This window comes from Oryza sativa, chromosome 2 (genome assembly GCF_034140825.1).
Source record: "Oryza sativa Japonica Group chromosome 2, ASM3414082v1".
In the NCBI taxonomy this organism is placed as follows: Eukaryota; Viridiplantae; Streptophyta; class Magnoliopsida; order Poales; family Poaceae; genus Oryza; species Oryza sativa.
This window is the reverse complement of record NC_089036.1, coordinates 20,970,663-20,983,064: the sequence shown is the minus strand read 5'-3', so window position 1 is coordinate 20,983,064 and position 12,402 is coordinate 20,970,663. Positions and strand designations below refer to the sequence as shown.

The window sequence follows — 12,402 nt, the reverse complement described above, 5'->3', positions numbered from 1 at the left end:
GAGGCGGAAACGAACGGAGGAGGTGCGGGGAGGGTTTAAATAGAGGTGGAAGGGGGAGAGGGCGGCCGGAGGGGAAGGAAACCGGCGCGGCGCTCTCGGGCTCCATCAATGGTGCCGGCGAGATTTGCGGGGGCAAATCCGCCCGTTTGAACGCGAGAGAGGGAGGGGAAAATGGGGGGAAAGGGAGAGGGAATCACGGGGAATAATTCCCCCCTATTGATTGCACACGGGGAGGACGGGGGCGGCGGGATTCGCGGCGGCGGTGGCGCTAGGGCGCGGGCGAGGCAGCGGGAGCGGCCGGAGGAAGGGGATGACGGGTGGGCCCCACCCGTCAGCGAGGGTGGCGGGCGGGCCCGCCCGTCAGCGGCGCGCGCACGGGGAGAGGCCGGAGGGGCCGCGGGGAGAGGAGAGGGAGGGGGAGGGAGATGGGCCGAGCCGGCCCGAGAGGGAGAGGGAGGGAAAGGGGACTTTTTAGAGTTTTTTTTTATAAAACCTTTTCAACTTTGTTTATTTCTTAATAATTATTATTTGTACTCTGAAAATTCCACTAAAATTTATTTACGCATTTTAGGCTTTTAGGAAATATACAAAAACCCTCTAAGCCTTGTTTGACTTTTAACTTTGCACATTTTAATTGTTGGAGGCTTTCACACGGATTTTAATTATTCTAGGCACCATTTAGAGGATATATTTTAGGGTCGTTTTGGGACGTGACAAAATTTTAGCAAAGTTTGTCGTTAGGTTTGATATTAAGATTTTGGCAAAGTTAATTTTTGTCTAGTCTTGCCAAAATATTTTTGTTGCCATGTAATAAACCAAATATTTTTATGATTATTTTAGGTATTGAACCAAACACCCCTATAAATATCCTTCTGATATACGACAACCATTGCTTTTCAGAGGGTTGTATTATACTGCAGTATTTGAAAGCCGTCTGAACATGAGCTGCAGTGCCGCCACGAAGTTTCTAGATAGAAAGGTGGTACAATGACGAGGTGTTCTAAACTTCTAATATATCTTATCCATCTAGAAAGTTCATAACCTTGTTTCTCTCAAAGGGAATCACTCTACGTGTTTCTAGTCTAGTTTCTTGTCAAAAAGAATTGAAAATTGCAGTAGTGTATAGCAGAGAAGTCTTCTCCTCAGTCCTCCAACCTAAGAAAAAAAAATCTGCATGCCCAATACAGCAAGCGTCAATACATGTTACGACCGCTTCCTCTGTCCCAAGTGATAAAACAACTTTGTACCAATTCTCAAAATAATTTTTCACCTAAACTACTTATTATTCGATTTATAATATAATAATGCCATTGTATTCATTATAATTACTGCTGCGCATGCACTCTCTGCATGTTGCCCCCAAGCGCTACAACTATAGCGTGCAGTATTCCTTCTCTCCCTTCTGTCTATATATTGTCCCTATATATAACCACCTCTTTGATAAATTTCAAACTATTTTTTCTCTTAAATTACTTATGTAATCTAAGATCCGTTTGCTCCATTAAATTTATTGTAATTAAACAAAACCACACATGGTTATATTCTGATAAAGAATAAATTTAGCTTTTCTTAATGTATTATTTTAAGTGTTGCAAATGATTTTATTTATATGTTTCAGCAAGTATTTTATGATGTTTCAACAGTTAGAACCTAATGTTTCATACATGATTAACAATGTTTCTCAATAATATAAAGTGCTACAAATATATTGCATGTTTCAAATGTTTTTTTTGAATGTTTCATTATTGGGACTCAATGCTATATAGTGGATTAATGTTTCATATAGTAGTTCATGATATTGCAGTCAATATTTTTAAATGTTGCGTCTCTCTAAAGTATTTTATAAAGTGAAATAAAAATATTTTTATCAAATGATGAAACAACTTTCTAAACGTGGTTAAACAATGCCTAATTATTTAGACATATTTTTTATCCAAAATATAGTCACGCGAGATCTTTTATAAATATTTAACTATAATAAATACATTCAATAATTTAAGAGAAAAAATAATTTAAAGTTTGTAAAAAAGTGTTTAGGAAGAGATAGTGAGAGATGCTTTGGTGCATGCATGCAATGTGTAGACGCGTGACATAGAGAGACTAATATGTTAGAGCTCTACATACCTAGTAGGAAAAGTGGGAAGGAGAGAAGTTTCCATTTCTCCAAAATATCGTAAGCGCCTGATTGCTAGTCGCTTGGGAAGAAAAAAAAACAACCGGGGTAGTATGTGCTAATAATTAGTATGGTGCTAATACTGCAGCAGCTTTTGATTTTTTTTTCCCTTCCATCGGACATGGGACGCTCCCTCTTACACATAGTCCTCTCCGGATACATCCATGTACCGTAGTGCTCGTTGGACATTAGATATACACTTTCTTAGTATGCATTTAATCGTTTGACCAAAGTAACAAATATATATATATGTCGACGTTTGATGTCGCGATTCCGGTATTTGCATAGTATGTGGATCGTTGGTACTAGTATATATGCGAGATTATAATAAAAGAGATGGGGACGAGGATTTTTATACAGGTTCGGGCCCCTGAATTGTCAGGTAATAACCCTACTCCTGTTGGCCGAAGCCGGTCGTTGCTCTTATTCACCATAATCATACCAATACAATATTTGGGGTAGCCTATCTAACTGTTGTCGACTTGGCGGTCTGAAGTGTTGACTCGTAGTCGACAACAGGGTAGCCTTCCTCCTCGAATCCGCATCCGGCGAGATTAAAGAAAGCGCTATGTCTCTCCTGACAGTATCCGTAGACACCGGAGGGGACTAGCCATGCTTATCTCTGAATTCGATATCCGGCGTCTTGTTTTGGCGCATGTTGGCTTGTATGTTGATCTTGTGTCTTGATCTATTGTTCCGTCCCCCCTCTCCTCCTAGGGGTCTTGTATTTATACCCATAGGTGTTCCCTTTTCCAAGTAGAATTAGGGAAACCAATATGGATACAATCCGAATAATATTTGTCGTTTTCATGTAGAACTCTATTTATCTTTCCTTATCTGGAACCTCTTCTATACCCAAAGGTTATTTCTGTATAAGACATGGTATGTGGTGGGTCTTGCCGAGATTTAGTCAACTAATATTAGTTAAGTGGTATAATAATTATATATATATATATATATATATATATATATATATATATATATATATATATATATATATATATATTTATTTATTTATTTATTTATCACTAGTGCAAACTCTAATTTTCAATCAATAGTAGGAAATTGAGCATTGCCCTGATACCACCAAATTAGAGTTAAGTTGCTACTGAATTTATCACCACTTCATTTTGATTTCTTAGAAAACAAATTTAATGTAAAATTTTTAGTACATGAAAATTAATTATAAAGCTCAGAGTCCAATGGTTAGCTTAGGAATTGCCTCGAAATTTTTTTCCTGTCCTATCCCTCGAAAAAACAACTTAGGCTGTGTTCAACAAATGTGGTGGTTTCCAATCATCTATGCATGTAAAAGGGATCGATTTATTAACACATAATTAATTAAGTATTAGAAAAAAAACACTTAAAATTCTAGCAGTATTATTTTTAAACAACTTTTGTATATAAATTGTTTGCAAAAAAGCATACTATTTAGTTCGAGAAATGTATGTGCAGAATCCGAGAGAGTAGAAATTGAGAAAACGTAGAATCAAACTCAGCCTTAAGAGTGGCCAAGGCTATGGAACGAGGTGAACCATTAGCGTACGAATAATCGAGTATTAATTATTATAAATTTAAATAGTTAATTTATATGATTTTAAAGCAATTTTTCTATAGAATTTTTTTAAAAAACACACCATTTACCAGTTTAGGAAGCATGAGCGTGAAAAATTGTATACTTTTCCTCTTCTGCTTGGAGCGAACATCACCAAGGCGTTGACCAACGTCACTCGATTCTACTTTCTCCATCCCAAAATGCCAGTATTTGGTGGACACGTGTATTAATAAAGTACTAAAAGATGGTTGTAGAAATATTATGATTGATTGAGGAAAAAAATAAAAAAAATAAATGAAGAATGGTTATGATTGGTCAATAGAAGATGATAGATGCAGAAATTGAGATAAGTCACTATCCTAAAAATATCTATATTTGGGACGGAGGTAGTACTAATAATCCGGTAAACCTAGAGGAATTTAAAAATATGTCGTAGGTGTCGTGAAATAATAAGAAAAAGCAGCACGAAAACACTTTCTGAAAGCACTCCCGGCCAATTGCAGTGAGGTCAGGAAGCCATACATGATCCGTCCGTTTCCAAGCTGGGAAAAGTCGAGCAACTTCTGGAAGTTCTTCTCCTTCCATTGCATGGAACTGGAAACGCTGCCCATACGCTTCTTTTCCTTATCGCGTTGGCCATATCATACACACGCCTCACTCACAAACTCCACTATAAATAGGCCTCCCTCCCCCACGTATCGATCATGCCCTCAGCAAGATCAAGTGCACGTTCGATCTCGACGTCGCCTTGATCGATCGATGCGGTCGCCGGCAATGGCGGCGCTCTTCGAGGCCGCGGAGACGGCGGCCATCGTGGCTGCGCTGACGCGCGTCATTGCCGACGGCGGGCGTGGAGGCAGCGGCGCCGGCGTGCCGCCGCCCGCGCCATCGTTGGTGGTGCCGCCGCTGGCGGGAACGGGCGGCGGGCGGCGCGTCGACGTTGCGCGGGAGGAGGAGATGGTCGGCGTCGTCTCCGGTACCTCTGTTTGTTGCTCCATCCTGTGCTGCTCGACCCGGAACGGATGATGATGATGTGTTGTGTTGTGTTGTGTGCTGCGATGTTTTAATTTACAGCGGGAGATCACACCGGCGAGGCAAGCGTGGCCGCGGCGGGGGTGGTGGTGGCGGCGCCGGCGACAGCGCGCAGGTACCGCGGGGTGAGGCGGCGGCCGTGGGGCAAGTGGGCGGCGGAGATCAGGGACCCGAGGAAGGCGGCGCGCGTCTGGCTGGGCACCTTCCGCACCACCGAGGACGCGGCGCGCGCCTACGACGCCGCCGTGCTCCGCTTCCGCGGGCGCCGCGCCAAGCTCAACTTCCCCGAGGAGGCGTCCCGCCCGCGCCGCCCGTGGAAGGGTCACGACGTCGATCACATGTCCTGCTCGCCACCATCGATCGCGAACGCTCGCTTTCTGGGTTCGTGGATCTTCGGACCTCCGCCGCCGTCGCGGTCCGTCGCGGCGGCGACAACGACTCTGCTTGGTGGGAGCCATGGAAGCAACGGAGCAGATAATGGGAGGGAATAGCGGGACAAAAAGGGCGGGAGAGATGGGAATCGTCGTCCCGGGTACTCTCTAGTCCACATAACTAGACTAGATTAGCATTTCGTTTTGTTTCGACGTATTTATTTTGTTTTAAGATGTTGGTGTAGCTTTTTTTTCTTCTTCTTTTCGTTCTTCTTGGATAATGCTGCTGCATTTTGTTTGATATTATCGGTAGCACTGTTTGGTGATGTTTTAATATATTTCTAAATAAAAGTTCCTTGTGTTTCTCTGTACATTTATGCTCATGTCGTCTAAATCTTCATTCTGTTTAGGTTTTTCTTGAACCGGATAGTTTCATAAATTTAGGCCATCATCACTAAATAATAAGGCAATTCTTTAGAGAAGAGTACATTATTCCCTAATTTTTATCCACGTGGATGGCTGACTTGGCTATGCTATGATGACGCCCATGTGTTAGATGAAACCTATATGACAGTCACATATAAGCAATTTAAAATTAAATGTTTAATTGTAAGAAATACACTGGTGTAATCGGATCGTTGATAGGATAAATGATTTAATATAGAAAAATAATTAATTAGTACATACGTACATTGTTAATATACCGAGCATCATGCATTAGCACTGTACAAAGCAGCTAGGTCACCCGTAGCAGCTAGGAGTGTGTGGAGAGAGCACCCAATATCTTTTCGTTCGGATCGGGCGTTCGATCAGAAGTATTCTCCAATGTACTAGCATATTTTTAACAATATATCTCGATCGGGTGATCCTTAGAAAAATGTGCATGTATATGTCCAGATACAATCAAGCATTGCTTTCTAAATGTGCATATATATGTCCAGATACAATCAAGCATTGCTACTGCTTAGTTTGATGAGGATAACCGATAACACAAACGTCTTTACATCTAACAAAAAACCAAACCAAGAATACGTGGAACCTATAATAAATACAAGGAATAGTGTGTTGTCATCGAGGAAGACGACAGTAATGAACTTTCTGGATGTTTCACAAGAGGTTGTTGATGTATATTTTCTTTCTAGAAATTCAGTCGTGACGACACTGCAGTGTACTGCTCGAGTATGGACCTAGATTGTAGCCATTCTTAACTTTATTGGCAAGTTAAAAATTTTATAATGTGAAAATTTTAGCAAAGTTTGTTGTTTGGTTTGATATTAAGATTTTGGCCAGTCACATATAAACAATTTAAAATTAAATGTTTAATTGTAAGGAATACACTGGTGTAATCGGATCGTTGATAGGATAAATGATTTAATATAGAAAAATGATTAATTAGTACATACGTACATTGTTAATATACCGAGCATCATACATTAGCACTATACAAAGCGGCCAGGTCACCCGTAGCAGCTGGGAGTGTGGGGGAGAGCACCCAATATCTTTTCGTTCGGATCGGACGTTCCATCAGAAGTATTCTCCAATATACTAGCATATTTTTAGCAATATATCTTGATCGGGTGATCCTTAAAAAAATGTGCCTATATATGTCCAGATACAATGAAGAATTGCTACTGCTTAGTTTGTGAGGATAACCAATAACACAAACGTCTTTACATCTAACAAAAAAAACCAAACCAATAATACGTGGAACCTATAATAAATACAAGGAATGGTGTGTTCTCATCGAGGAAGATGACAGCAATGAACTTTCTGGATGCTCCACAAGAGGTGGTTGATTTATATTTTCTTTCTAGAAATTCAGTCGTGACGACAGTGCAGTGTACTACTCGAGTATGGACCTAGATTGTAGCCATTCTTAACTTTATTGGCAAGTTAAAAATTTTATAATGTGAAAATTTTAGCAAAGTTTGTCGTTTGGTTTGATATTAAGATTTTGGCCAAGTTAATTTTTGTCTAGTCTCGCCAAAATATTTTGTTTTTCCATGCAATAAACCAAACATTTTTATGATTGTTTTAGGTATTGAACCAAACACCCCCTATATATATATCCTTCTGATATACGACAACCATTGCTTTTTAGAGGGTAGTATCATGCTGCAGTAGTTAAAAGCCATCTGAACATGAGCGGCAGCGCCGCCACGAAGTTTCTCGATGGAAAGATAATACCATAACGAGGAGTTCTAATATCTTTGCCATCTAGAAAGTTCGTAATCTTATTTCTCTCAAAGGGAATCACTCAACGTGTTGCTAGTCTAGTTTCTTGTCAAAGACAAAAGAAAATTGCAGTAGTGTATACTGTATAGCGGAGAAGTCTTCTCCTCAGACCTCCAGCTTGAGGTAAAAAAATCCGAATGCCCAATACAGCAAGCATCAATACATGTTAGGAATGCTTCCTCTCTCCCAAGTGATAAAAAAACTTTGTTCCAATTTTCAAAATAATATTTTACCTAAACTACTTATTCGATTTATGATATAATTATGCCGTTGTATTCGTTATAATTACTGCTGCATACATTCTCTGCATGTTGCCCCCTAGCACTACAATTGTACAGTGTGCAATATTCCCGGAAATACTTACCATTGGCCGTTCGGCTAGGAATAAAAAATCGGACGTCTCAATCTAAAAGAACAACAGTGTAGGTGCATGGTGAAATAATTGGTTAGGTGTACTGACAAGCCAACGGAGCATGCATGCAAACATGTTTCAAAATTTAAATGATTTTTTCTCTTAAACTATTTATCCGAATTTCAAACTAATTATATCATTGGATTCGTTACAATTAAATCTTTATAACAAGATATCACATGACTACATTCCGATGACTTTTTATTTTACTTTTTAAATGTTGCACACATTGTTACTGAAATGTTCCAACAAGACTTTGTTGATATTTCACTAATGCATTAGCAATATTTCATGCTATCTTTTTTTATATGTTTCAGCAAATACATTTTTTATGTTTCAACAATAATTATAATTCGATGTTTCAATCTAAATATAAAAAAATGTTTCACTAGTCGGGACTTAATATTTCAAGTAATAATGATTATTGTTGCAGTCAATACTTTTTATATGTTGTACCTCTTTGGAATAATTTGTGAAGTGGGTTGAAACATCTCCACAAGTGATGAAAGAATTATTTTTAAATAGTTCAACATAAGTTTGTTTTTTCTAGAGCACATATATATTTTTATCAAAATATATTCATGTGAGATCTTGTTATAAATTATAGATTGGATATATATTTTAGATTAAAATTTTGTTTAAAGTTTGATTAAGAGAGAGAGAAAGTAATGGTGCCTCAGGCCACCTTGGCAACCAGCTCTACTCCTGCATGCATGCGTGCGACAACCTCGCTTCTCCAACGCGTCCCTGCATACAGACGAGGAGCAGCTTCGATATTTGAAAAAAATATTGTACGTACGATTTGTAGCGTCCGATTTAAAAATATTTCAACATAATTAAGTATTTGTGCAAAAATTTAATGGTATAATTGAAATTTAGATCAGATATATAATTTTGGAGAAAAATATTTAAAATTTGAGGAAAAATTAGGCACGTGTATTAGGAGGGAGAGGGAGAGAGAGTATGCAAGCAGCAGCGCAAGCAACACATGCAGTGCAGGCAAGCAACGCGGCACGGGAGCAACGTGGGCGAGCGGCAGTGCGGGGGCGAGCGTTGACCAATAAGTGAAACATTAAGTTATATATGGTGAAAAAAAATCAGCAATTGAAACATTTAAATATTTTATGAAACATGGTGAAGATACACGTTGAAACATGTCGCTGTCACATATAAAACAACAAGTATTAACGGATTAAAACATATATTTTTCTTTTATCAAAATATAATCATGCGATATCTTGTTGTAAAGATTTAATTACAACGAATACAATGGTGTGGTCGGATCATTGATCGAATAAGTAATTTAAAAGAAAAATCATTTTGAAGCTTGCTAAAATACATGCATGTATGCATGCATGAGGTGGAGAGAGAGTAGTAGCAGGTAGTTTCAGGATTTTTGTGAAACACACCGAAGACACATATTGAAACATATCACTATCACGTATGAAACATTTTATTCTAACGGTTTGAAACACATGTTTTTCTTTTGACGTAATATAATCATGTGGTATCTTATTGTAAAGATTTAATTTCAACGAATACAACGGTGTTATCGGATCGTAGATCGGATAAGTAATTTAAGAGAAAAAAATATTTAAAGAGAGGAGGAAAGAATGAAAAGAAACAGCTAGGCACATACGTTACAGTGACAGGGTTCGTTCTCACATGCGCTCGTTGCCTGGCTAGACGTTCGATTTTTGGTGTGATGCCGGACGTCCGAGCCGTAGAGCTCTCCCAATATTCCTTCTCTCCCTTCATATTCCCCCCATATATATATAACCACCTTTTTGATAAATTTCAAACTATTTTTTCTCTTAACTTACTTCTATAATCTAAGATCCGTTTGGTCCATTAAATTTGTTGTAATTAAATCTTTGAAACAAGACCACACATGGTTATATTTTGATAAAAAAATATTTAGCTTTTCTTAATGTATTATTTTAAGTGTTGCATATGGTTTTATTTGGATGTTTCAGCAAGTATTTTATGGTGTTTCAATAGTTAGAATCTAATGTTTTCATACATGATGTAAAAATGTTTCACTATATTATCAAGTGTTACAAATATATTGTATGTTTTAGATATTATTTTTCCGATTGTTTCATTGTTGGGACTCAATGTTTTAATGTTTTATATAGTGGCTAAATGTTTCATATAGTAGTTATTGGTCTTGCAGTCAATATTTGAAATGCTGCATCTCTCTAAAATATTTTGTAAAGTGAAATAAAATATTTTTATCAAGTGATGGAACAACTTTCTAATCGTAGTTAAACAACGCCTAATTATTTAGACATATTTTTTCATCCAAAATATAATCATGTGAGATATAAATATTTAATTATAATAATTATAATAGTGTAATAATTAATTTATGGTATGTTCAATGGTTTAAGAGAAAAATAGTTTAAAGCTTATAAAAGAATGTTTAATTAGGAAGAGATAGGGAGAGATACTTTGGTGCATGCATGCAATGTGCAGATGCGTGACGTAGGGAGACTAATATGTTAGAGCTATGCATACCTAGTAGGGAAAGTGGGTAGGAGTGGAGTGTCTATTTTTTAAAATCTACCAAGCGCCCAATTCCTAGTCGCTCGGAAAGAAAAAAAAAACCTAAGCATGTGCTAATAATTATGTGCTAACGTTTGATAACTCATACAGCCATGTACAATAGTGCTCGTTGGACCTTTGACATACACAAGTATGGCTTTAAGCATTGCCTACCACCGAATTAGAGCTAGGTAAGTTGCTATTGAATTTATCACACCTCATTTTGATTTCTTAGAAAAATATTAAATGTGAAATTTTTAGTACATGAAAATTATAGAGCTCAGAGTCCGATTGTTAGCATAGGAGTTGCCACGAAAATTTTTTCCTACCCTATCCCTTGAAACAACAACTTAGAGGCTGTGTTCAATAAATGTGTGGTTTCCAATCATCTATGCATGTAAAAGGGAGCGATTTATTAACACATAATTAATTAAGTATTAGAAAAAACACTTAAAATTGGAATAGTATTATTGTTCAAAACAACTTTTGTATAGAACTTGTTTGCAAAATGCATACAATTTAGTTTGAGAAATGTACATGTAGAATCCGAGAGAGTAGAAATTGAGAAAACGTAGAATCAAACTCAACCTTAAGAGTGGCCAAGGCTATGGAACGAGGTAAACCATTAGCGTACGATTAATCGAGTATTAATTATTTTAAATTTAAACAGTTAATTTATATGATTTTTAAAGCAATTTTTCTATAGAATTTTTTTAGAAAACACACCATTTACCGGTTTAGAAAGCATGCGCGAGAAAAATGATATACTTTTCCTCCTCTTCTGCTTGGAGCGAACATCAGCAAGGCGTTGACCGACATCACTCGATATTACTTTCTCCATCCCAAAATGCTAGTATTTGGTGGACACGTGTATTAAGAAAGTAAAATGGTTGTAGAAATATTATGACTGACTGAGAAAAGAAAGTAGATGAAAAAAAAAATGAAGAATGGTTATGATTGGTTGATAAGAGGTGATATATGTAGAAATTTAGATAAGTCACTATGCTGAAAATATCTATATTTTGGGACGGGGGTGTACTACTAAACCGATTATCCTAGAAGAAATTAAAAATAGAGTAAAGTCCATCACCGGTCCCTAAACTTGTACTGTTGTGTCATCGCGGTCCCTAAACTCGCAAATTGACCGTTCAGGTCCTCAAACTTGTTCAATTGTGTCATCCCGGTCCCTAAACTTACAGATCACTCGTTTAGGTCCTCCAACTTGTTCAGTTGTGTCACCCCGGTCTCTAAACTTGGATTTGAATATCATCTGGGTCAAATAGAACGGTCTAAAGACTTTATATTTAAAAATAATTCATAATTTTTTCATGTGAACTCTAATGAAGACAAATTTTATATCAAACTTGTAGCTCTCGACGCGATCTACAACTTTGTAGTTGAATTTTTTTTATTTTAAGTCATTTTTTGTCCCAAAATGTAATTTTAAAATTAAAATTTCAAAATCTATAAACATGCAACAATATTTTAGGACCCTAAACAGTTTTAATTCAAAAACTTATCAACTACAAAGTTGTAGGTCGTGTCGAGGGCTACCATTTTGATATAAAATTTGTCTTCATTAGAGTTCACATGAAAAAGTTATGAATTACTTTTTAATATAAAGTTTTTAAACCGTCCTGTTTAGGGACCGGGGTGATACAACTGAACAAGTTGGAGGACCTAAACGAGTGATCTGCAAGTTTGGGGACCGGGATGACACAGTCGAACAAGTTTAAGGATCTGAACGGTCGATTTGCGAGTTTAGGGACCGGGATGACACAGCAATATAAGTTTAGGGAGCGGTGATGAACTTTACTCTTAAAAATATGTCGTAGGTGTAGTGAAATAATAAGAAAAAGCACACGAAAACACTCCCGGCCAATTGCAGTGAGGTCACGAAGCCATACATTCCAAGCTGGGAAAAGTCGAGCAACTTCTGGAAGTTCTTCTTCTTCCATTGCATGGAACTGGAAACGCTGCCCATACGCTTCTTTTCCTTATCGCGTTGGCCATATCATACACACGCCTCACTCACAAACTCCATTATAAATAGGCCTCCCTCCCCCACGTATCGATC

General features: G+C 37.7%; 1 protein-coding gene across 1 annotated transcript; it reads left to right on the top strand.

Moving 5' to 3' along the window:
• The first annotated feature begins 4,432 nt into the window (after nucleotides 1–4,432).
• Nucleotides 4,433–5,502, top strand: LOC9268751 (ethylene-responsive transcription factor ABR1). Its single transcript, XM_015768981.3, has 2 exons — nucleotides 4,433–4,704; nucleotides 4,803–5,502. Exons 1-2 carry the CDS (start codon nucleotides 4,488–4,490, stop codon nucleotides 5,249–5,251), a joined length of 666 nt encoding a protein of 221 aa, XP_015624467.2. The 5' UTR covers nucleotides 4,433–4,487; the 3' UTR covers nucleotides 5,252–5,502.
• Nucleotides 5,503–12,402: the final 6,900 nt, after the last annotated feature.